This window comes from Pipra filicauda, unplaced genomic scaffold (genome assembly GCF_003945595.2).
Source record: "Pipra filicauda isolate LSUMZ 115617 unplaced genomic scaffold, ASM394559v2 scaffold69_size3009148_pilon, whole genome shotgun sequence".
Classification (NCBI taxonomy): domain Eukaryota; kingdom Metazoa; phylum Chordata; class Aves; order Passeriformes; family Pipridae; genus Pipra; species Pipra filicauda.
In genome coordinates this window covers 104265-130677 of record NW_024104864.1, presented here as the reverse complement: position 1 = coordinate 130677, position 26413 = coordinate 104265, and the positions used below count along the sequence as shown (strand labels likewise).

General features: G+C 45.4%; 1 protein-coding gene across 3 annotated transcripts; it reads right to left on the bottom strand.

Annotated features, from left to right (window-relative positions):
- Nucleotides 1–130: 130 nt before the first annotated feature.
- TMEM39A (transmembrane protein 39A) lies at nt 131–26413 on the bottom strand. 3 transcript variants are annotated; one of them, XM_039388940.1, is made up of 9 exons: nt 26225–26413; nt 8313–8506; nt 6543–6765; nt 5136–5219; nt 3607–3749; nt 2811–3153; nt 1819–2006; nt 1205–1325; nt 131–650 (listed from the first exon to the last, which is right to left on the bottom strand). In XM_039388940.1, exons 1-9 carry the CDS (start codon nt 26261–26263, stop codon nt 417–419), a joined length of 1569 nt encoding a protein of 522 aa, XP_039244874.1. In that variant the 5' UTR covers nt 26264–26413; the 3' UTR covers nt 131–416. The 3 variants fall into 3 exon arrangements, with proteins under 3 accessions (XP_039244874.1, XP_039244875.1, XP_027586141.1); XM_039388941.1 differs by lacking the exons at nt 5136–5219; nt 6543–6765 and having other exon boundaries at nt 26225–26289; XM_027730340.2 differs by lacking the exons at nt 5136–5219; nt 6543–6765; nt 26225–26413 and adding an exon at nt 19449–19824.

The following is a 26413-nucleotide window of genomic DNA, read 5'->3' as shown; positions in this document are numbered from 1 at the left end:
GGCTGTCAGCGTATCCAAATTCTAGAGCAGACCTGCTGTTCCTAATTAACAGCAGTTCTGTCCCCACAGTATGCAGGGGCAGGGCAGTTCTGTGAGCGAAGCAGACACAGTGACCACACACACAATCCTGTTGCTTCACATAGATATATGTATGGGTATAGATACACGGTATATACACATCCACTTTTTTTTGTTTTTTATATATATAAAATAACACCTTGTTTATAAAGCGACATTTAATTGCCACTGGTTCCCTTCCCGCCCCACAAAAACAATAGTATACAAAATATAAAATATTTTAAATATTTATAAACGCCGCAAGAAAAAAATAGAACTGTACGAAAATATTTTTTTTTTCTGAGGTTCCCTCCCTGCCCTGTGGGAAGAAAAAGAGAAGGGGTACACATTTGGCTGGCCTAGTGTGCCTTGAGTCCATAGTTATTAAGTGGGTAGGAGTATGCCCTGCCTAATACTATCCGGTCCCGGAGGAGCTTAAATAAGACATAATAATTGCAGAAAAGGATGAGGGCCATGGAGAGGGTATGGTTCCACTTCTCTGAGCGCAGCAGGGAGTAGAGCTGGTAGCAAACCACACTGCCTTCAATGAGGATCAGCAGGTTGAGCAGCCGTAATGGACGGTGGAAAAGGAACTGCAGGGAAACAGTTAAAAAGGACAGATTTCTGTAATTTGTTGCAGGGTTAAAGGGAGGAGGGCTACGTATATAATGCTGTCAGGCACCACTGAGTCACTGACCACTGTGGGGCAGAAGAAATGCTTGTACTCCAGCCACCCCCAGGTGCTACTTAGGGAAAACAGAATAAGAGGTGGCATGTAGAAGTGGCATTTTGCTTGAGAAGGGGAGGACGGGCGAGATAACCAATTGGCCTCCTGATGTACTTTCCTGTTTCCCTGAACGATGTTAACTAGAACCCTCTTGGGAATATGCCACTGTCTGATGAGAGAGCTGTGTCACCTTGATGAGAAAACACTGACAAGGCAGCTGTGGCTTCCATCTTGCCCAGAGATCACCGTAATACTGGAAGGGGAAAACCCCTCTGCTGCTAACAGGTATTTTGTTTAGCAGCAACAGACTGTTGCACAGCACTGAACTCTGTTCTGCACGGTCTGCTCTGCTACAGCTATGTTTGAGCCTCTCCTCCCTCCCACAGTCATAAGGCATCAAGCAAGAGAAGAGATACTTGCGTAAAAGCGGGCATGGGACACATCTGAAGGCACTGCTACGTTGTAAGGCCCAACTGCTTTATACAGGCATCGGCTCCGTCGCACCAGAACTCCTTGTGGCCATATTGTGTTTTCTGACCAGCTGTGGGGAGAGAATGCCAGAGCTTTAGCATCTGTGCTCCCAGCTCCTTGGATAAGGGTTCACAGGAATGGACTGCATCTTGAAAAATCCCTCTGCCACAGGGACATGTCCTAGCTCCTACTGGAAAAGCAGAAAGACGTGATCACAAGCCCATCAAATGGACTTTGAGTATGTGAACAAATGACTCCCAGTGCAAGAACCTCATCCACTGCATGGGAGGGGGCCACCCCCCGCCCCTGCACAAGATACTCTCCAGTGGCCAAGAAGAATGTCAGCCTTCCTTTTTGGGAAGGAGCCAGCCATGACTGGAGGAGCTCAGACAGCTCTCTAGAGCAGACATTTCTGTTTCCAGGGAACAGTAAGGCCAGTAGAGTTGCATGGGGAGTGCAGAAGTGTTCTCAGTAGATATGCACTGGTGGTATTTGCTCCTCTACTAGAACGTCTTCTCCTCCCCTTGCAAGGCATGCCAACCCCTCCCCGTGCCCACACTCACATGTGCTGTGGAGCATTGCTGTAGGAACCGTGTTCTAGTTTCTGCCACTTTCCAAGGTGGGCGGCTGACCTGTGGAGCAGGTCACAGTACTTGGGAGGCAGCAGCTGAGTGGTGAGCATGACAAAGGCATTGATCCACACCATGATGAGGTGCTCACAGGACCAGCGCATGTCGTAGTACTGGGTGCTCTGCAAAGAGACCAGACAAGAACTTGGCACCACTGTCACAAGACAGACAAAGGAATGACAAGGGACATACTGCGTATGCATCCAGCAGACCCACACCACACGTTACAGGCATGCGCTTTTGGACCAGTGATTTCGGAGGGTTACAGCTTAGGAAACACTCAAGACTCCCTTCTCCTTGACCTGAAGGAGAAAGGGCAGGGGATGATGCTGCAGCTGGTGCATCTTCTCCTCCAGGAACAGGTAACAAGGCAGTTTGCTTGTCACAGAACTGCCCCAGGAGCACCAATTGCACCAAGACTGCTACATGGAGCCCTGCCCATTTTCTGCACCAACAGGAGCTTGTCCAAGTTAAAAAAATGACAGATGAAAATATACAACCCGCACATTGACAAGAGGCTCTTGGATTTAGCTTGCTAAGCATCCTAGTTGGCTCTAACAGCCTGACCACCAAAGCCTCTGATCCAAGCACTCAAAAGGCAAGATGCTGGATCTGAGACGGGTAACGACAGGCTCCCTTTTCTAGGAAGAACACAGCTATCCATCTGCCTAGGACAGGGGGTGGGAGAAGGGGAGTTAGTAAGTGGGGTGATGGGACTAGAGGTGCATCACATTTATGGCAATACCTATCTGCCAACCAGGAGCAGTACTAGTGCACTCCGAATGCAGCCATGCTCCGCTATCCGGGCTGCCAAAGGGGAGACAGAGAAAAGGGGAATTAACCAGGAATCTGGCCTGGCAGCAGTTCACACAACAGTCAGAAGGAGACGGCGGGCAGGGGCACAGGGAGAGCCAGACAACAGCTACCTTCACAAAACACAGTGGCAGGAATGCCACATAGTAGGCACTGAAGAGAGAGTTGAAGAGAACTTCCTTGATCCTGCGGTTGAAGTCTGCTTTTAGGCACTCCACCTCATTGCGGATGAGATCTGGGGAAAGGGGGCAGCTGTGGGTGGGGATAGACGTAGGATTATTGAACTGTTCTCTCAGGGATTCCCACAGAAGCGAGAAGAAATCTTTGACCAGGCTGCTGACAGCTGAAGCCCCATCATCTGCCACCTGGTCCTGTACCAAGTATCCACAGTCTGCAGGTAGAGGCTGTGCTCTGCTGTCCTGGTGGAAGCAGCACAGAGGGACGTAGACACCAAACCTGCCATGAAAGAAAAAACAATGGTTGAAATGACAGCCATCCCAACAGGAAGCGAGGGGCACCTTCTCAACAGATGCTGGCCCTTAGGAGAGTGATACCACGTAGGAACCCTCACTCCAGAAGCTAGTGGCCAACTCTTCTCCACCCTAAAGGGCCAGAGGCTGCAGTTTCAACAACTGGGCAGAGAAGCTTCTTTAAATCCCATTTGTGGAACCAACCATCTCAATGGCTCAGTCTTCAAGTGGTAGTAAAGGCTCCTCACAGAAACAGCAACTGAGGCAATTTGCTTCATCAGCTCAGTGCCACCTTCTCGCACCACCCCCCAGCCCCTCCTGCCTCCCTTCTAATTTAAGTTGAGGAAACAGACCACAGCTAAGAGCTCTGCTTCCCATGGTGGCTTGTGTCACACCCAAGCAGCTGTGCTCCCCCTGCCCAGAAGATGGTGTCACTCACGGGTAGCCCAGGAAGAGAAGGTTGAGAACAGAATGGCTGCGGAAGAGGTTGACCAAAGTCCAGCAGAGCACCCATCCACAGAGGGTGAGCAGCACCAGGCGCACCATGTAGTGAACCACTGATGTCGCACCCACCTGAGAGGCCTGCAAATGGAGAAGAAACACTCAGCAGCCCTGTAACACTGGTGCTAGAAGACAAGCACAAGGGCTGCCTGTGGAGGAGCAGCAGGGAGAGGGGTGCCAGGAGGTACTGTAAGAGGGATAGCTGCCCTCTTGCTCCCAGAAGCAGGAAACTGATCGTCTTACAAAGGTAAATGCCCTTGATTTTATTAATGATTGACAGAATCCAAAAGATTCAAATAATCACAAGTTGTGGGGCATGACTAAAATAGGGCCTTTAAAAAAAAAACACTCAGAGCTGCAAAGTAGAAAAATATTTTTGCTTAAATCCCTTATTGCTCTGATAATAGTCCGGGATAGCCTGAAACCAAATTCCTCCTGCTCTTTCCTTTAGGTCTCAGCATTTTGGAAGGTCACAGTTCTCAGCCAAGGGAAGAGAAGATGGTGCACCCTGGCAATCCCAAAAACAGATTTCCAAGACTCATCTCTATTGGATGTACAGGCTGCAGTCTAGTGAGGAAGCATCACAGCAAGAAAGCTTGTTCCAGTCTCCAGAGGGGAGAAGGAAACTGAAAAGATAGAGGGTTAGAGCCAATAGATGGGATGTGCAAGAACTTGCATGGAAGGTTTCAATGCAGAAATTTCAGTCTATGAAAGTTTTACGGAGGATGTGAACACAAATGAAAATGGCAGGAATCAGATGAAAAGAGAACTTCAGAGATCCCATCTTCTCCATTCATCTATTCAACAGGACATAACTGTTCTTTTATTTACCTTTTTTACAACACTGCTTAGTTGCTTAGCCTAGAGCTGTATTAACCATTTCAGTTGTCAAAACTTCCATTTTCCTCAAACTGACTTTTACAAAGGTCTGTTTTGCCTAGTTCTGCTCTCACAAACACAGAGAAGGTCTCAAAATCTGTGGTGACATGACCAGAGTCTGAGTTATTGAGTAACCAGGCCTGGAAAAGCAGTTCTACCAGCATTCCTATTTCACTTCAGTGTACTCAGACATCCTCCTCCTGACCTTTCCCCCTCTAATCTCCAGTTCATTATTCCAGTCTTGGCTAACCTCCCTATTTGCCTTTTTGCTACCTGACTTGCAATTCTCTTGGCCACTTCTCTAACACAAGATTGTGGGGTACAGTACTGTGCCTGCAAAGATAATAAGCAAGAGGGACCATTTAATCTCCTTCTAGTTGCAGAGGCAACAGAGCTACCCAATACTGCAGGACATGAATGGTCTCCAGGAAAAATCTCCAAGGCAGGGCACCACCAAAATCTTAGTCCTTCAAATGCAGACTCTTCTGAGGGAAGAAACCCTCCAACTTGCAGAACTTTCTTAGGCCAGGGATGGTCATGTTTTGCAGTAAGTACTGCAGGCAGAAGAGGGAACATTGGGAATGTTACCTCAGAGATGAGGGCCCACACCAGCCTCCGTGCCAGCATCACTGTGATGAACGCCGCCAGGTGGTAGTCAATGAGGTGAAAATTCTGAAGGAGGAAAGAAGAAAGGTCTTCACCAGGAAAAGGGACTCTAAAACCACCCAGATGGGGTGGGACTAGAAAACTGGCTGCTGGAGAGTATACTAGGATCTCAGGTAAGCATTCCCCTAATCTCTCTATTAGGGATGAGAGAAAACGGATAAACATTAGTAAAACAGGAATGTCTCCAAGAAGCAAGATCTTTTCCACAGGGAGGTTCCTTCCCATGGAGAGATCTGCACAGAAAACAAAACAAATCCACCCTTCAGGCAGGTATTTTTGGGGTCAAAGGGACATCGAGGACCAGAATCCTACTATGGAGAACAGGTTACAGGCTCTCCAGGGAAAAGCCCCTGAGCAACCAGAGCAAGGGCAGCCGAAATGGAGTCCAGAGTGAGCACACCAGCTCACTTTCCTTCTTGGTCTCAAAAATGGTCTGTAGCAACGACTGTTCCCTGATGAAGTGAGAAATGCCATCTTCACAGGTCACAGATCCATATTAGAAGTTTAATGTTGACTGCATCAAGTTAGATACAGTTCTCACAATTTTTCAGTGAAACCATCAAATATATCCTGGTTAGAACAGTTAACAGACTCTGAATACTGCTGTTTGGGATTTCAAGGACATTTTGGGTAAAAAAGAATGCTTGAGTTGTGATGGGAACAAACAAATGACTATTAAATCCTTCCAGGCAGGGAGCCCAAAACAGAACGCTTTTACTTCTAAGCAAGCTGCGTCCGACATCGCAGAGCTGAGCTGGAACACCAGCACCACCTGTCGGTACAGATAACTGAGGAACCACCTCACACTTCCAAGCAGCCTTAAGGACACAATACCAGCTGCAGAGGCTGGCTTCACTCACGCATGCCCACTGACTCAGGTACAGGTCACTGCCAGGTCGCGTAGCCTATTGCGCCAGCAAGACTGAAACTGAGGAGACTGGTAGCTTTACATAATCTGAGGATCTAAACCCCTCCCCAACTCTGCTGCTGACCTGCTGTGAGATCCTAATGTAAACTTGCATATCTTCCTTCTTCAAGCTCTGTTGTTTCCACTGGAAACTCCGTTTCAAACCCTAGGAGCTAGCTAGGCCATGCACGTATCTGCAAGAAATTTCCCCTGAAGGAGTCCTGCTGATTCCTCTCTCTCATCTGCCATGTATTTTCTCCCCTGTAAAATGGGGGATGACATGGCCCTGGATGATGGGGGTGCATGTGAACTCCCATCCACTCCCTTAATGTCTAATGCTTGGTGATTCCTGGACTGAAGCAGCATGAAAAGCAGCTGTGTAATGAAAAAGCACGAGTGATGGCACTTGCTGGGGAACTCACCAGTGAGGTGCAGGAAGCAGGGTGATTGTATGGGTACCACCAGACAGTCTTGTAGATGTTGATGTACTGAATGAAGAGGGCTACCAGTAGGTAGATGAAGAACAGGAATTCAAAGAGAAGGCTCCCATCCAACGGCAGTTCAGGGATCCGGCAGTGACGCACAGGCTCTGGAGTAATCAGCGCTGTGATCGGAGGCGCAGAGAGGCTGATGGCACTACCATTCCTGAAGCAGATGGGTATCACTCACTTGGTAAACATTCTACATCATCTCTAACATTTTCCAGGACAGAGTATGCTTGAGGTTGTAAATTGGAGACTGGGCATTACTAGAGGAAAGGTGACAGCAGTCTTGCATTTATACTTCTGACATGAGACTGGTGGTGAGCTTCATCATCTTAGCTCAGACAAAACCCTTATCCAGCATTTTCTCTGGACAACTGATTGAGCTGCCAGAAGTGCTGTGACATGCCCAGCAATATTTCAGTAAACTTGCAGATTGAGGAGCAGAGGTATAGAGGAAAACTCATTGAGGACTCTGTGCCACATCCAGCATTTAATGTTGGCTCTTTCCACCCATCACCAGGACATTACAGTAGCACCCAGCCTCCTTCTCCAGTACTGCAAAGTGCCCACTGTCTTTCTGCTCACAGTTCCTCTTTTTAAAAGAGGGGTAACTAAAAATGGAATGAAGTAGTTCAGCCACTTCCTAGAGGCTGACCTGTCAAGTGTTCTCACACTTTCTTCTTTCCTAGGTTTCAGAGGAGGCTAGGACAACTAAAAGCTCTGGCAGACTGAACAGATGGAGGAAGCTCAGACATAACTATGTTGTCTGAAATCAGGATAAGCAAGGACCTAGGCACTGCCTCTGTGGTCTCTACAGTTACTTGCTCCTCAAGAACCTCAGACTGTGCCATTTGTTCATCTGTCCCAGACAGAGAAATCTGTACAGGCCAAAGCTACGTGACTTGGATTGCTCTAATTTGTAAGAATGAACCTATACCAGGGCCTCTGCATGTAGCAAATAGCTTTTCTACTTTGCCAACTTTTCTATGGAAGGAAGTAACACTGGGCCCTTTCAGTTTTCATATCAAACACGGAGATCTAAATGTCACTATGTGTTCCTGTTTCAGCCCCCAACTTCCCCAGAAAATGGAGATGATCTTTGCCAACTGTGAGAATTAGTTGAATCTGCAGCCAGCAGGTCCAAAACAGAAGAAGGGCATCCCCTTGCCCTGCCTTTCTATTATGCGGGAGGAGGAGTCACAGCTGTGCTCTGACATGTCACACTAATTCCCTGTGGCACTACAGGCAAGCAAGAGACAAGGACTCATCATTTGCTAGGACTCATCATTTGCTAGGACTCATTGCTCTGGGAACTGCTGCAGGAAAAGACAAACGGAGCACTGTGCAATTTCCACTCCTGGCTGCTGTGACCACAGCAAGCACTGAAGGGGGGCTGAGACCACTTCCACAATCCTCCCCATGTGGCTGATTTTACTGCATGAAGTCAAGAGAGGGACCACAGAGGGCAGCATGTGCCATAGCAGAGCTGAGAAGAGAAGCTGGAACAGAGGTTTGTCACACATGACACGTTCCCTCTTGGATGAGTCACCTCCTAATGCCACAGCAGGGGGCTCAAAGTTCCCATCTCCCAGTTCCTCCTTTCACCACAAAGCCACCCTCCTGCGCAGAGTTCAGAGTGGATCAAGTCCCTTGTTTTTAGTGCTGTCCAAGCCACAAGGGTCTCAACACCCCCACCCTTGTCCTCACCTGTTTCTCAAACCAGTACCGTTTCCGCAGCTCCCGCCAACCAGTGTCTGGAGAGAAGGCAAAGCTGAACGGCTTAGCTGTTGCCGGCTGGGTCCCCTCCTTCCACCGGGCATGACCAGGAACCAGTCCGCTTCCAGTGCCTCCGGCAGGCTGTGCCCCGAGACCCAGACAACGATCCAAAAGCCTTCCCAAGTCTGCAAAGGAGGCAGAAACATTAGTTAAGGTGCAAACTGCTGTTCACGTAGCTCACACTGCAGCCAAGCAAATTCATGCAAAGCAAAGTTACTCTCACACACTCAGAGCCCTGTGGGACAGCCATCGCCACCCTAAAACACTGTGCCATTTCAGTGACACCAGATCAGCCTCTGCTTGCACATGCAGAATGAACACCACTGACACTGTGTCTTTAAAAAGGGGCTGCTTAAATCAGCCATCAGTGACTACTAGCACTTCCTGCTGACTAGAAAGCACCACTGAGCATCTGCAGTGCTGGAGGCGACACAACTGTGTGTTTCATTTCAAAAGCAAGCCTGGGAAGAGCCCTCTCCGTGTTGTGGTGGAGCTATTAGAGCTTCACAGGTCTTTTTAACCATCCAACACATTACTTCAGAGGCTCTGATGCTGTTGGGTAATTTGGATGCCCTCTGGCAGAGGTCTAAACAGACAGGCTGGTCTCCATGAAGGTATCTGCATGGTTCAGCTCTCTTTCGTGCTAGTTAGCAGAGTAGTGCAGCAAAACACACATGTTATGCATCCACTTCAAATGCACGTATAGGCACTCACATGACCCAGCCCTCCAAAGAAAAATAATTTGATAGTAAGCTTATGAATATTTATTTATTTTTAATGACACATTTAAATCTATCAGTTCCTTAAAATGAATTAGTACGAGAGAGGCTGGGCAACTCAGAATATCAGTAACAATGGTGGATTCTCTGGCACAGCCTTTATCACTCCCCGTACAGTTTTGCTTCTATTTCATTGGTCTCCCACATGACACTGCAAGGATTTTGGCAGTCAGGTAAGTTTCTGATGGCTAGCAGACATAAGGAAGTGAGGGACTGGAGTGTAAATCTGCAAGTCACTCCAAGTACATGTGCTGTACAGAAACAAGACACTGAGCGAGCACCTCACTCCAAGGACTTTGGTGTGTCTGCAGGTCCGGAGACTAATCAGCTGCCCTTTTGGAAAAATATCATACCCAGAACCAACCCAAGGTCCAAAAAAGCACCCACACCTTCTGGGAAGCTCTAGATCTAGCTTTGAAATCTACAGATGGAACCTATCATCTATTCATAATTCAGTTATCACCTCCTTTAAAATCATGAGAAATCGCGGCTGGCAGAAATGCCAGGAAGTCTCCTCAGTGAGTCACACCACTGTCGCCATGAACACAGTGTGCAGGAGAATTACTCTAAAAAACCTCCCTCAAAGAATTATCCTTTGTATTAAAATTTCCCATCCTTCATCTCTACTCTAACAACCAACTGTTCTAGTTGAAACTAGGATACCAATTCTCAAATTTTCAACAAAAATCCAAGATGTTTCAAAAGATGAATGCTTTTCACATATCAACATGAAGATCACTTGCAAAAAAACAAACAAACAAACAGACACCCAAACCCAAAAAAACCCAAACTAAAACAACAAAACCACAACAAAAAACAGAGATCCTGGAGACAGGGGGAAAAAAAAAAGGAAAAGGAGATGTGAAAATGCATGAAAGGAAAGCAAACATTGGGCAATTTGGGTTTGGAGGAAAATAATGTATTTTGGCAGACTTTAAAACTCTCATTATAATTCCAATGACAACACAACAGAGAATTGAAGCCTTCCTTACCTTTCTAGTCAAGACTCTAAAACTTTCAGACAATTTTCTCTAGGATGTTCTAGAGTTTTATTTGGGAATATTTCTATGTCAGGAATTAAATATAAACAGAAGAAAATTCTCCTGCATGCACAAGATGAGCAGGAGTGGCAACAAACAATGCTGAATTCACTTAGGGCATCCAGACTTTTGATAAGCAGCTAAAGTGAAGGAAAAAAATGAGAAAAACCTCTAAAAAGGAACAAACTTGAAAGACATTTCAAGCCAAATTTAACTACTACAGGGACTGTGAAAGCTAAAACAACTGGTCTAATTCAATCTACAGGATATTTATGATAATGGATGCAATATGTTGGTGGTCTAATTAGTGCTATTAACAGTGGAAGGTATTTTATGCCACATTCAATAATTAATGTAAATAATTTAACAGGTCTCATTAGTATCATCCCATTAGTATGCCTCACACACTCTCCAATGCAGGCACTTGGACACTAAGGAATTGCACTTCTACCCTCTGGTTTTGCAAACCAGTAAAATGCAGGGTTTCTACCAGTAAAACAGACTGCCTGTGGAAAGCAGCCATCCTTAACATCAGTGCACATATTTTAAATGCACTTGAATAAGCCCTTTCACAGTGATCCATGAACATATAGACTGGGCAGTTCCTCAATCAAGCTTTAAATAACTTTTACTTCACTGGAGTTAGATCAAATTAGGTAGGCGTCTGTTAGAGCAAAATCTGCCTAAGAACCATTCCTTTTTTGTTTGCCTTTGTTTTGTAAAACTTGCCACACAAAACTGAAGCTCCACAGATAAAGCTAAACAAAGCAGTGAGATTACAGATCAGTTCGACTCTAAGTCTGCTTTTTTTGGCCTTGAACCAATCAACAGCTTTCATTTTTGAGGAGAGAGGCATGGGGAAAAGCATTTTTATACCTTTCAATTAATAAACAAAGGCATGATTCTACTTTGAAAAATATGTGAACAAGAAAAAAACCTGTCCATAACCCTTTATTTCAACAGATAAGATTCCTGGGCGCATCTGAGTCATATTAAGTATTAATGAAGTCTACAGGCTCCCTTCTCTGTTTGCAGTACCCACCCCATCAGCGATCTTATTTTATATAGAGTCATGCAGAAAAAGTGAGTAATGAAAGATAAAAGCTCTTCCAGACAGGCCTCTTTAGTCTATTAATATGATTCCACATTGTTCTTTCCAGTTCACCTACAATTTCCCCTCAAAAAATTAGTCACATACTTGTAGTCCCTTCATCCTTAAATCCTCAGAACTGAAACTACCCATATTCCAAGATCTCCTCTCCCAGGCAGATGTGGGCATCATAAAAACAGACAAGCAGGATCTGGGGACCAGCTACAGAACAACAGACAGTGGGTCCAGGGATTGGGTGTGGGTATGGACAGCTCTTGGTCCTAGGACAGACCATGCTCTTTCATATGTGACATAGTTATAAGAAGATCCAGAAACAGGGCACAAGACCCTCTGATTTCCAATTCTTCCTTTCAGAACCACAGCAAAGGACCACTTGGTCATTTTGTTTCTCTGCACCAACACCCCTCCTGCCCATCAGCTCCCCCGCTATCCTGCTGAGGCAGGATCAAGGCAGGCAAGAGCTACAGCTGTGTGCAAGGCTTTACTGATAAAGAGCTAGGCAGACGAATTATCCTCCAGTTCAGAGGTGAAGCAGCATGTAGCCCTGTCCTGCTCCCCAGGGACCATCACTCAGAATCATGTTCCTGCATCAGCAGCTGCCCAAACAGCTCTTTCAAGAGGCAAATCAGGAGAGAGTCAGTGACTCATCAGAATGGAAAGTCTGCCTGGTTCCCCATCTCTTTGCCGCAAACACTACAATGCTCAGCCAGTTATTTTGATGGCGTTAACATTTTTTAATTGGAGAAAACTCTGAGCCTCCAGTCCCTCGGGAAGCTCACTGCACCAAGGCACAAGAACTCTCAGAGGCTGGAAAACATTCAAGAGGCTCTTCTTGGCTCCACAAGACCTACAACCAGATACTCTCAAGAGCAGAAAGGGAAATGTGACCATCCTCACTTGCAGCAATGTGGCTCAAGAAGACCACAGGTCTCTCATTGCAACTCTCCATCTCGATTAAAGCAGCCCTTTCCTGCTGGGTCAGCATGTGACATCTGGGGGTGAAGCAACACATCGCCTCTGTGGTGAGTGAGGGAGCACTGCCTGCCTCCTCCTCAGCTACACACATGCTCCCAGTAAGACTTTCCATTCTAGGTGTCCGTGCTTTATGGAAACACACCTGCCACCTGTGCAGTGTTCCCTCGCAGGGAACTGCAGCAGGTCACCCCCACAACATGGCTGCAGAGCACTGACACAAAGCACAGTCTGTCTCTGAAACTGAAACAAGCAATGTAAAAAGGTCTCTTGGTTACTAATGTCCTCAATTCCAGTTGCTGTAGCTGGTCAACCTAATCCCAAACTTGCATTTGTCCAGCAATCCTAATGTCTTTGCAAATTATCAGCAAATCTACCTTATAGACAAGTTTTCTTTTGAACTTTGAACACTGAGAGTCCCAGTTACTACAGGGTATTTTTATTTCCTTTTAGTGTGAACCATTTATTTATTTATTTATTTAAATAAAAAAATTATAATAATTTGAAAAACCCAACAAAACAAAAAAAAATTCCCACCTGTTTTGACAGCTGGAAAAACTGAGACACAAAGCTGGTAACCAAATTCACCCAACATAATGCCAAAAAGAAAAAACAATCCTAAGAGGGCCTGGGAACAGCGATGGCAGAACCCAAGCACCCTCCCATCTGCCACACCGAAAGCTAAGAAGCTGCAAAACTTCTGTGGAAGCCCTAACTTGGTCTAGGAATAAAATAAGCATTTGGTTGTTGTGAGGGAGGAAACAACCTACAGGTTATCAGATGGAAAGCTAAATATTTGGCTTGCACAGAGCTGCCCCAGTGCTAAGTCAACACAACCTTTCAACTCAGGCTGGCTCCAAAGGCACACACCCGCCACCTGGCCCAGAGTTGGGAGGCAAAACCGGTTAGGACGGAGGTCTTCAAGTCGGCATATTTTCCAAGTCCTCACGCCATACACAGCAATGGATTAAGAGGGAGATTTGGTAGAGAGAGACAGAAACCCCCCTGAAGTGCAGCTCAGACTCCATCAAACAGGACAAGAGTGAGTAGTGAATCACCCCTGTCAGGTGATGCACCAGCAAGACTAATTTTCACTCCATGACTAAGAATCAAGAACCTCCTCTGTAATAACGAAACCAACCCATCAAGACAAGGTCAGTGTAGGCTTTTCTGATAAAGCACAACTCTGGCTGAAGAGGCTCCATCTACCAGTCCTCTACACACACACCAAAACTGAATGGTGAAAGTAGCAAGAAAAAGGCAAGAATTCACAAATGGCATATAACTGTATGACATTTCAGGCATCTTCAGCAAAGAAGGCTAGAGCTGAGAAGACAGGTAAGTGGGGAAACTAAGAGTTCTAGCTAAAGACAAGGCGAAGGCAGCATCTGCCATTTGTAGCTGCTTCAGCACTTCAAATACCCACAGACAAAAATGGGAGCAGGAAAGAAAAGTTTTCCAGGAAAAGCCTCTCAAGATTAAAGTGCAGTAAGCTGAGCCAGCTCATTTTGTAGATGTGCTCTTTAAGGTTAGGACATAGATTTAAGTTCTTAATACTCTAGACCAAGCAAATTATCCAAGAGACTGAAAGAGCAATTTTTAAAAATGGAGGGGGATTTCCAACCCAAATCCTATACATTGCTTAAAATCCCCTTGAAGACCTTACTTCAGGAGGTGCAAGGACGAAATTTCCAGAGGTATGCAGGCGATAGGATCCTCTTCAGAATACAGGTGAGTTCAAGTCTTTGTGAATTGGAGGAAAGAAGATAAACACACTCAGCACTCTTAATGAACCTCTGGCGAGTATGAGAACAAAGCCACAATTCCTGAAGTAATAAAATAATATTACCTTATAACCATATAATTACCTTGTGCAACAAACTGCTGCAGGAGGTTAAAGCAAAGAGCTTAGGAAGACTTTAATGAATGACTGTAATAATTTTATGAATGAACACAAGTGAATTTATATTCCAAAAGAAACTGAAAAAAAACAAAACCAACCCACAACACAGGATCCTCAGGGCTCAGCAGCTACAACTGGCCAATAACACTCCTCCCCAAGACAACACTATTACAGTTAGCAAGACATTAACATTTTCTTTGGCTTCTTCTGATGTATACAGCAACACTCACAGCCAAATACAGGATCTGGGAATAAAGAAAGCATTGGCTTGTTCTCGTGTGAGAACAAGACAGAATTGCAAAGTTGAGCTTTTCCAGCAGCAAAGGGAAATGCAGGCCTGACTAGCTGGGTCATGGTTTATTTTGGTCCTACAGTTCCCATGCTTTTAAGTCGTGTGGGGAAAGAGACAGCAAGTCCAGCCTCATCCAGAGTAAGAGGCCCAAACTAAAGAGCTGGCAGGAATTACCGAGCTAGACCCACAGTTCTCTGCGTATGTAACAAGACAAAAGTTTTAAGCTCCAATTCCTTGTGCATATTACTGATAGAAACAGAAGTTCTGTTTAGAAGGGGCCACTGGTTGGGAAGTAATGCTAAATCACAAGGGCAACGTTTTAGCAGACACAACACAGGCAAGGCTATCAAAGCCGTGAATACAGTTTATCAACACACACTCCTAAGTACATCTTGCACCAAAGCTCTTCAGTAAACATTACGCACAGCCATGGCTCTGCTAAAGCACAGCCACAGATCACCCTCCGTTACACTGTGCCATGTACAGTAACCGGGAAAGGAGAGGAATTTTACGTATGGCCACTGAACTTTTTTTCCAAGTTATCAGGGCAAATGCACAACAACAGGTCACTCCTGAAGGGGGTGAAGAAAGAAAACAGAAAAAGATAGAAGATGCTCTTGCTTTAAGAGCCCATCTTAACATTTTCAGTCAAGTAAGCCAGCAAAATATGCATTCTCCTCCCAACCTTGAACACATACACACACCCTAATGGCCTGAGTACAGCCCTAAGACCTCATTTGCTTTTTAATCTCTCCTCTTCAACTGACTTCAAGGGAACTTGTTTTACCAATCTTGTCAGACCTCAATTTCCTTATCCTGAACAGGATAAACTGTTCACCAAGTATTTCTCCTCCCAGGGGTCTCTGTACGTAGTAGTGAATATTTTTTACAGTATTATTTTAGTGCTTTAGACAAGCTTTTTTAAAAACAAACAGAAGCAGCTTTCCTGCTGGTTTTGTTTCTCTGCCAATCCCTATGTTTAATTTAATGGAGATCAGCCATGATGACAAACCATGGGGAGTCACTAAGATTTTTCTATTTCGTCCTCAAATAGCTAAAAATAAGGCAGGCATCTGCCATCCGTAGCAATGAGTTTGAAGGCGTGAAGTAGAAAGGCATGAAGTAGAAAGTTAAAAGCCGCTTCCTTAAGCTTTACTCCAAATCATTGCACTGGGATTCACAGCAGAAAGTATTGGTGCAACAAGAGTTTGCATATCCCTAACATTGTGGAAAAGCAAAATTATTGCAGGGAATTCTAAATAAATTGTTATTTGCATAAATCATAATTTTTGCATTAAAATATAAACCACATTTGAGAATGCATCAACTCTCCCCTGCTTGCCTCTTTAACAAGAGGTACAGGTAATATACAAGTTCCTCACAAAACAGCAACTCTTTAACTCAATTTCCATGACTCTGGTAGGCAGCACTCAGAACCTTGTATGACCGTTTACACATCAACTAATCTAGCAGATTGGGAAAATGCAATAGGATACATTAATTAATTACACTAAGACTAATTTACCTGTCTGAATCTGCATACTCTCTCCCTTATTTGTATTTATGGGCCACAGATGTCTACTGACATTTTTGCTTTAAACCAACCATTCCAAACCCCCCGGCATACACGGGTGCTGCTGCACTGTTGGACAGCACGGCTCTCCTGACCGGCTTGCACAATACCCACTTCCCACCAGAAGTCTCGTTTTCTGCTTGCAACACCCAAAAAACTCAAAAAAAGGTTGGAAATAACTCTCCGATGACCACACTCCACAAAGAAAGGCGCAAAATCTTTCAGGGGAGTTTATGATGGCTCATGAGAGACTTTCCCAAGTCACACAGCTCCTGGAGATTCACCTCTCATTTTAAAAAACCACTGGCTAAAAGCAATGCCACTTACCTAACTGTGGTAGGGTTAGAAATAAATGGACTAAAGTTCTGATTCACACAGAAGACCTACTGTCATTAGGTGAATAAAGAAGAGGAGAGAACCAACTTCATGGCACCATCCATTACCAGGACAGGCCAAATTCTGCAGCCAGAAAGCAGGTTAAGGAGATAGCAGAGGGAAGGGATCACTGAAAGAAGAGGAAAGTCAGTTGTTGTAATATCGTATCTTCCTTATGGCTTCTTGTGTATAAGCTAGCACTGCATTAATGTCAAACTGGTTTAGTTCTTCAACAGAATGGCAGTGCAAGGAGAACAAAAACTGGGCCTCAGAAAGGAAACTGCACAGTTAACTATGACAGATTGAGTAATACTAAAGATCCCAAGCATTTAAGTAGGTTCTGCAAGCCAAATTTAATCCTTCTCTGTATGTCTCAGTCCATAAACATGCTAGGACATAACTTTTCACAATGGAAAAACAAAAGAATTGTCAGAAATGGAAAATATTTTTAAGACCAAATGTTCTAACAGCAAACAAATTCAGCCAAATCTCTAACTTATTTTCACTAATGCTGAAGAGCACATACATCTGTGTATTGACAAACTGTATTTTCTTTAAATCCAGAGTATGAACCCAAACCCTCCAACTCAAGAATTTCACACTGGTAAACTAAAACTGAACCACATGATTGTAACTGCCAAAAGAAAATTATTCCAGGATTTCATGATTCTGAGGCACAGGGAAATCATTGAGACTGAGAAGTAGGATGGTCTCAGAATCAGTATTGTCTTGTTGCTTTCCATCATATCCATCTTTAGGAGCTGTAACTCTATGGAGTAGTACTGAGTGGCCCAACTGGCTTCTGAACTGAATGCTCATGGAAACTGGAAGCCATCTTAACAAACATTTCTAGCACATATGCTTTTGCTGTATTTTCAAACATTCAGATTTGATGCCCCCAGAAGGAAAAGAAGTGTTAGTTTTATGATATCCAGGCTTGAGTTGCCCAGGTTAATTTACATTACAGACCCTTTCAGAGCAGGATTTGTGTTCAGCACTGCTCAGCTTTAAAACTAGCAAAAAGGTGTGGGGTTTCCCCTTCAAATACTATATACAATTTGATTCTTTCTCTAAAATTTCAGAACAAAAAGTAGTGGCTGAAGAACGCACAGACAAAAAAAGTGATTAGGCCTGTCTGCTTTTGAGTAATACATAAAAGTATATCTATACTGGCAATGTTACATCAGCACAAACATTGCTAATATAGGCACGCTGGTAAGATGAGAATAGCTTTATTTCCTTAGCTACTGCATCCTTGTAAGGAAAATAATTCAGCAAGGTGCTAACCTGTACATTCCAAGAAGTTTTTAAAAGAATTTATCTTACAAGCAGAATAGAAACATATCCTGCAAAAGTAGAAAGCAAAATGTTTTATCCCCATTTTACAGCCAGAGAGACTGTAAAAAAAAAAAGTAAAAAATAAAAGGCCTGCAAAAATAAAAGACCTGTGTTTTCTATATTAATAATATTTTGAATGCTCAGGTGGAGGCAATATAGACATCTTTGTCAGTAGGTGTGTGGATATCCAGAGCTTCTGAAAATCAGGTCTCAAATGCTTGCAAGTTATCATGTCTGCAAAGAGACAGCCAGCAATGAGATGTACAGGAGGCATGAAGGTGGTTTATGGTCTTGAAATCAGGAGTACACATCCCATTGGGTACAGTGTCAATGATATTACCTGAGCTTCTCTGTTCTTCCACATAAATCAGACCTGGACGACATTCCCACCTGACATCCTGGTTTGTACTGCAAAACCCAAGTCAAAGATGTTCAAGAACAGAAACAAGGAGTAGCTGCATCTACACCTAAAGAACTTTCAGTCAGGTAAGGGACAACAAGGAGCAGGTGAAGTTTCAGCCCAACTCCCGGAGCGGTCAGCACTGCCTGGCTACCACTTTGGCATCTGTGGGCCCAGATTTTACCAGCAGAGTATCATCCGACTGCAATGCCAAGCACCTTGGCTAAAGCAGCCTGCACTCCAACAGGAGCAGCCGGAAGGAGAAATGAGTATCAGAGACACTCCAACTGGAATGCTGGGAGGTCAGCAAAGGAGCAGACTGATGTTTTCTGCTTTCAGTATCCTGTAAGACCGGAGCTGAGCCATTCCAGTCCCATCCCTGTACTACTGTAACCCTCTCCCAGAAAATCTCTCCTGGTCACAGTGAGTTAACAGACAGAAGAGATTGTTATAGAAGGGATGCCTTGTCTCCAAAAACTTCATAACTCACCACTTTGTAACACAGACATCTCATTTCTTCCCTTACAGTTTTAACAGATACCAGTGACAGTAGGGGCCCCTTATTCACAATAAAAAGCATGCATGAGAGCAATCACAGATTGCAAACAAAGCTGCCTCTGTTTCTGCTATACATTCACATGTTAAAATGATGCTGGAGTAGCAAAGGAACTGCCTCATGTAAAAAGGAAAATCATCGGACCAACTGCTACCCTACAAAACGGAGGATGATTGATACACTGTTTTCTGAGTGGTACAAAAAAAGAACAGGGATAGAAATGTGCATCCACATGCATTCTGGAATCGGTACCTTACGCTGGGTTGAATTTGCCTGGACTTACAGAAGATTGCCTCAGCTCTCATCTTCCACAGAACAGTGCCCTTGCCTCCCTCCTTTGCAGGACTGATTACGTAGGAACAGCGCTTTAAAAGCACACCTACCCCGTGACCCCAGACTAACTTTCTCGCGTTTAATCCCCAACCCTCCTACCACGGAGCACCCGGCTCTCCGCAGCGTGCGGGGACCTCCTGCTTTAACTCTGGAACAGTAGGAAACGTCTGAAAAGAGAAGCCCGGCACCAAGTGCCGTAACGTACCAGCAGGACGGAACAAAGCCGGCAGAAGCCTCACACACACACACACACACACACACACACACACAAAGTTTCGGGCGGGCAGCACCGCAGCCTGCGGGGGCTCCGGCGGTCCCAGCCCGCCGCCCGACTGTGTCGCCGGGGCTGTCCCGGAGCGGGGCTGCCCTGAGGGAGCGGCGGAGCCTGTACTCACACATCCAAGCGCGGGCGGCGGCGCGGCTCGGACATCAGCCGGCAGCGGGGTCCCCGACGGCGGCAGCGGCCCGGCGGCGAGCCCCGGCCCCCGTAGCCCCCGGACCGCCCCGGGGGGATGAGGCTGCGGCTGCGGCGGTGGGAGCCCCGCGGAGCGCCCCTCCGCCCGCCGGGCAGACCCACCTCGCCGCTGCCCCGCGGCGGGGCAGGGGCAGGAGCAGGAGCAAGGGAAGGGAGAGGACGAGAAGAGGAGGCGGGCGGGCTCGGCCTCGGCGCCCCGGCGCGGCCCTGCACAGTGCCTGCTGCCCGGGAGACGTGGCAGTGAGGGCTGATGCTCTCATCACACGGCGACAGCGGCGGCGGCCCCCGGCGGCCGCGGCCGGCCCAGGGAGGGCAGGAGCCGCGGGGCGGGGCGGCGGCCGCGCCGCGCCGCCATCTTGGTGGTGGCAGCGGGGCCGCCCGAGTGTGCTGCTGCCGGCCTGTCCTGGCTGCTGGGGTTTCGCGGTCTCCTCGGGAGCTGCTCCGTCTCCTTGTTTGCTCTGGAATCACAAGTAAAAATAGAGCCAGAAAGCTCCACACAGAACCATAAGCACAGAATCAACCTATGACCAAACACCACTACATCACCTCGACCACTGAGAGCCACATATAGTCTTTCCTTAAATGCTTCCAGGGACAGTTATTCCACCACCTCCCTGGGCACTCCATTCCAATGTCTAATCAACCTTTATGTGAAGCTAAACCTCTCCTGGCACAGCTTATGACTGATGTCCTTTCATCCTGACGCTAGTTGCCTGAAGAAGAGTCTGACCCCCATTTGGCTACAACCTCCTTTCAGGTAATTGTAGAAAGCAATAAGGTCCCCCTTGAGCCTTTTTTTCTCCAGGCTAAAGAACCCCAGCTCCCTCAGCTGCTTCTCATAGCACTTGTGCTTCAGACTCTTCATCAGTTTCACTGCCCTTCTCTGGGCTGGCTTCAGCACCTCAATGTCTTTCTTGAAGTGAGGGGTCCAGAACTGCACACAGTACTCGAGGTGTGGCCATGTTTTGCACCATAAGATGCCAAAAAAAACCCCCTAAAAAACCAGAATTAACTGCTTCATTACAGTCAGCACATCTATTTATCCTATGGCCGAACATCAGAAGCTGAAAAGCCCAGCTGCCACTGCCACCATCGGCCAACCACACTAGAAGGTACACACAGGTACCCAGGACAGCCTTGGGGCACTGGGAGCCCCTGGGAAGAGCCAGCAGTCGGGAAGGACATTGGGTGATATCTGCAATAGTCACCTCACAGCAGCAAGTAGACAGAGGCTGGAGAGGGCTGGCAAGAATGCTCTCCCAGGGAGCAAGAGGAAATACTGGAGAAAAAAAAGTAATCTTGCTTGTGAGCAATAGCCACTTCTGGGTGGGGATGCACCACTTAAATGTTTATCCTGAGAACCTGGTAACCTGGGCTAGGCAAGACTATGACAAATGGGACAGAGCTGGCCAGACCAACCCTCACTGCTGCTGTCATGTGTAACCCCAGCCAGTAGCTAAGTACCACGCAGATGTTCGCTCCCTCCCCCATGGTGAGATGGGGATGAGAACTGGAAAAAGGTAAAACCTGCAGGTTTAGACAGAGCAGTTTAATAACTGAAATAAAGTAAAATCTACTACTAATAATAATTGTAATGAAATAAAACATAACAAACAGAGAGAGAGAAATATAACTCAAGGGAGAAAAAACCCCACAACAGTGATGCATAACACAGTTGCTCACCACCCACAGACCACTGCCCAGCCTGACCCCAAGCAGCAATTGGCCCCTCCTGGCCAGCTCCCCTCAGTTGATATATGGGGCATGACATTCTGTGGTACAGAATATCCCTTTGGCCAGTTCACGTCATCTTCCTGGCTATGCTCCCTCATGACTTCTTGTGCACTCACTGGTGGAGCATGGGAAACTGAAAAATCCTTGATTTAGGGTAAGCACTACTTAGGGACAAGTGAAACATCAGTGAGTTATCAATGTTATTCTCCTCCTGGATAAAAATCACGGCACTGTACCAGCTATTAGGAAGAATATTAACTCCATCCCATCTGAAACCAGCACAGTATCCACCCCTTATTCTATACCATTTACACCATGCCTACCTTCCACACTTCCAAATATCCCATCACCTTTCCTGTCTTTTGATATATACACACAGATATAATTTCCTAAGTCCATCAACCGTCTCTATAAAATATCAGTTGAGTTCATTTCTCCCATGACTTTGGGCTTCATTTGTCATAACTATCTTTCAGGACCAGAAAGATGGTGTGTGTTATTGGATTGTTGCATGGTAAAGCCAGTTTTGATTACATCATTGTTGTGCTTGTCCAGATTCATCAAAGTTCATTCTTTATTAATGTGGTGATCAAAAGGCAGCTGAGTTCAGATCCCCAAATCCAGAGTAGGTGGAGAAGGGCACTGCAAAGTGCCCAGTGTGGTGATGTCACATATAAGTGACAATAGATAGCGTCACATAGCAATTACATCAAACAGTTTAATTCATTGGCTATTTTTACCCAAAATCAAATCCCCTTGAGGCACACACCAGAATTCCTCATCATTCTGCATTACCCATCAAGTGCACGCAGATCCTTGAGCAAAACCAATCCCATGGATTTGTTTGCCTTTGCCTGAGGCAGGAATAACCCAGACTGTTTTCCTCAGCATATTTCTTATGTGCACTACAGGAACTTGAGGCCAATCTACAGTACATAAAAGTTTTGATTGAGCAGTACCAGCCTGACTGACAGATTCCTTAGTGTTGACTAACCAGGTGGCTTTTGCTAAATGTTTGAGGATCCCACCATCCATTGCTCTCAGTGTAGTCTTTAACAGTCCATCGCATTTTTCAATTTTCCTGGAGCCTGGTGCACAACTGGGGATGTGATATATCCACTCAACACCATGCTTTTTGGCCCAGGTTTCTACAAGGTTGTTTTGGAGTCACTGTGTGACTCAGTTGTTTCTGGGGTACCATATCACCACAAGACTTGTTTCTCGAGGCCCAGGATAGTGTTCTGGGTGGTGGCATAGGGTCTGGAATATGTTTCCAGTACTCCAGTAAGCACACTGTGTGTTTGTGGTTGTGTGATAAGGTCAGTCTGCCAGGCTTCCTTACATTTATATTTCAGCCACTATCCTTAATACTAGAGAGTCTTTATCCACTGGATTTCCTTAATTGCATCACGTTCATAACCTGTGCAACAGCGCCCATGGTCAAATCTACCCCTCTATCACAAGCCTATCTATATGTTGCATCTCTTCCTTGATGGCCTGAGGTGTCATGGGCCCACCATGCTATAAATAATTCACCCTTATGTTGCCAATCCAGATCCACCTGAGCCACCTGTTGGTAGCTTTGTGGTTCTGCAGTGGCCTGACTCGGGTACATGTGATGTACCTTCCTCCCCCTTTGCTAAACAAGCTGACTTTCGTGTCCATTTCTTCTTGTCAATAGGAGTGACTGATACTTGCATGAACTGATTCTCTGGTTCAGCTACCATGCCTGTCACTGGGGTTGGAGCAGCTGCAGTGCCTAATGCTTTGCCATGAGATACAGAGACCATCTCATCCCCTTGAGGGTATTGAATAGTGTTGAACAGGGATCAGCACAGCACTTCACAGTAATTTGTGCCTGTCTGGAGTTGACAGGATGACAGCATACTTTCCTCAAATATTTATTCTGCTCTTGTTCAGAGATGAAGTTCCAAAAGGTGCCCACTATCCTATGTACTTGCCACATGCTATCCCACACACCCTGCCACTTGTAACTCAGGGAGTTCTCTTGGTAGTATTCTTAAACAGTTGTGTAATCTTAAACAAGACCTGGAACACATTCAGCATTCCTGGAAATAAGAGCATGCTGGTTTCAACATCCAAAGGACATTCAAAATTTTCAAAATTCTCAAACGCTACTGTAATTAGCCTGGTGGGAAAGGGGAAGGTGTGGGAGGATGTCTCCCCCATAGGCTGTCTCTCTGAGGAGGAAAGACAAAAGCTGTGATTATTGATAGTTCCCAACAGATGGCTCCCGAAGAACAGAGGTGAGCAATGCTGAGTACACACACCAGATTAGTTTTACAACCAGTAGTTCTATCATATCACAAGCCAGTATTAAAAACTACAATAAAGCGATAACCTGAGCCCAGACCTCAAAGGCGATAAGCCCAAGACAGGGAACACAGGCTGCAAGTAAAGTGTTACAAAATGCAACCCTGAGATCAAGCAAAATGACTGAGAGCAGATAAATCAACGTTGTGACCAGCAATTGTAAAACCAACACAATTAATTGAACACTCATAACAAATTTGTTTTAACGTGCTCTGGTCAGATCTGTCGCTATCTCAACCCTCTGTGCACCATGTTAGGTGCCAAAAAGGATGTTGACATGGCTTAACACCAGCCAACCACACAGACCCACTGCTCCACCCACCCTACAGTGGGATGGGAAGGAGAACCAGGAAAAGGTAGAATCTGTGGGTTGAGATAAGAACACTTTAATAATTGAAATAAAGTAAAATATAATACTAAGACAACTAATAATAATGGTAATGAAAGTGGAGATAACAAAAAGAGAGAAAGGAATAAAACTCAAAAACCCCCGAATGAACAGTTACGCACAACACAGTTTCTCACCACCTGCTGACCGATACCCAGCCTGTCCCCTAGCAGGCATCGGTGGCTTCCCCAGTTTATTTACCGAGCATGACGTTCTATGGTATGGAATATCCCTTTGGCCAGTCCGGGTCAGCTGTCCTGGCTATGCTCCCTCCCAGTTTCTTGTGCACCTGCTTGCTGGCAAAGCATGGGAAGCTGAAAAATTCTTCACTTAGGGTAAGCATTACTTAGCAACAACCGAAACACCATTGCAGAATCAACATTATTCTCATAGTAAATTCAAAACACAGCTCTGTACCAGCTACTAGGAAGAAAATTAACTCTATCCCAGCCAAAACCAGGACAGCTGTTCTGTTTTACTTTTAAAACAAATGTCTGGAAGGGGCTCTGGTAAAGTCTTATTGGCTTATCAGTATTATTGGGCTTGTTTCTGATAGAGAATCCTTCCTCTTCATCCCATGCCAGCAGATCACGGTCTGTGCCTCATGCATTCACTTTCCTTCCTTCAGCCTCAGCAGCATCCTCAGACAATTTTCATGCCGACAAACTGGACCACAGCTGCTGCTCACTGAACAGACTGAATGTGCCTGCCTCACTGCCCTCACACCTCAGCTTGCTCATCCTTCTCTTCATAGCCAAAGAAACGACCACTGACAGCCGAGCTGAACCAGCAGACTGCAGATGTAGTTCTGTGTCTGCACCTCTGTAATATACACCTTGTACCAGCAAATCTGCCAAAGCATTCTTTTTTTCCAGATCAGACTGAAAGAAACCCCACCCAATAATGTGAAATGTTTCAAAAAATAAAATGTTCTTAACCTCAGTCCAGGTGTCTCTAAGGCCTGAAGCCTCTGTTCCAAGGGAAAACTGCTCTTTGTGTGAATATGCCCAGATCTTAGCTGATGGAGCTGTGCAACAGGCCACAGTAAGGTAGGAGACAGAGGTCTGTGCTAATTCAACAGGTGTAAAATTCCTTCTCCATCCCAAATCAGAACACAAGGTCAAGTCTGGATACATGCAGAAGAACCTTACTGCTGCTGTGTATTTTGACTCAAAGAAGTAACTTTGTGCTATTTGTAAAAGTTAGGCTAATGACTTGAGAACAACTTTGCCTGGATATTTTAAAGGTTTACACACCCTCCTCTCTACCATACTACATATTAATGGTTATGCCTACAGAATTCAATGCAATGCTATGGAAACTTAGGTGTGTCGGCTTTTCCTGTCTCATTCTCACATGGAAACAGTAATGCAGACAGGACAGCTGCTGAGTAACAATTTATTCCTACCTACTCTTGATAAAAATATTTCAGAAATACCTTGCATTTATCTGCCAGTGTCCAATCTATGGAGTGTTATATTTTTATCACAGAATTAGAGAGCTACATGAATGTTTGGGTCCTTGCTTTACTCATATTTGCAAGGAAACTGTAATCCAGACTGAGTCAAGGAAATGAATACTGAGGAACAAGAAGCAGCTCAGGCAGAATGTGAAAGATGAGACCATCCTTGTTAGATTTTGTGGAATCCCCCTAGTCTTCTAACTTATTCTTGCATGGGGCTTCATCATATAAAACACTGAATTACAGCTGTGAGAAGCCTAGTAAAGTACAGAGGCCCAGGTTCAAAAAGATTCTTCTTTGATTAAATGTGTAACTGCTGCAGGGACTTTGATAAAACACTTCTACTGGGTCACGTAACACCATGTTTGTCCACCAGTGAACACTAATGCTATAAAACTTTTTACACTCTCAGCCAGTAGTACACTTGATTTTCCTATCTTTACCTCTGTCCCTGTTTTCTTCTAACTCTCATTTCCTTTCTGGTATTTAGGCTAATGGCCTTTTCACCTACTTCTCACTTCTGCCATGCTTCATGTCTGTTTTCCACTGTCCCTTAGAAGACCTAGACCCCTTTTGTCACTCACTCTCCCTCCTATTTCAAATTGTTTTCCTATCTTACTAAGTACTTAATTTTTTATTTTATCAAACATCCCCTCTATCCTTTTACTCCAGGGCTATTGCTCCACAAACTCTGGGACATAAACAGGTGTGACCCTGAACAGGAACAGTCCTGTAAATTTACCCTGGGATACAGCTGTTACTTAACTCAAAGCTTTACCTCGATAAAGCAAAGACATAACTTCGGTCTTGGGTACATGTATCCAGGTGAGGTTGGGTTCCACTAATGGTGTAGTTGTAGTGACATGAAATTCAGCATGTACTAATTGCTGGAATGTCCACCAGTTGCTGGGATGACTTTTGAAGACCAGTCTAAAATCCTTGCTGCTGACACTGCACTGTTATTGGC

What these genes read in the sequence shown, in the direction of transcription:
- TMEM39A (XM_039388940.1), bottom strand. Translation starts at nt 26,263, where the DNA reads ATGTACCCAAGACCGAAGTTATGTCTTTGCTTTATCGAG. An exon ending in CTGCTTCCTGCACCTCACTG is followed by an intron (nt 5,220 to 6,542) that starts GTGAGTTCCCCA and finishes TTCCTCCTTCAG; the next exon opens with AATTTTCACCTCATTGACTA. An exon ending in CTTCTCTTCCTGGGCTACCC is followed by an intron (nt 3,154 to 3,606) that starts GTGAGTGACACC and finishes CTTTCATGGCAG; the next exon opens with GTTTGGTGTCTACGTCCCTC.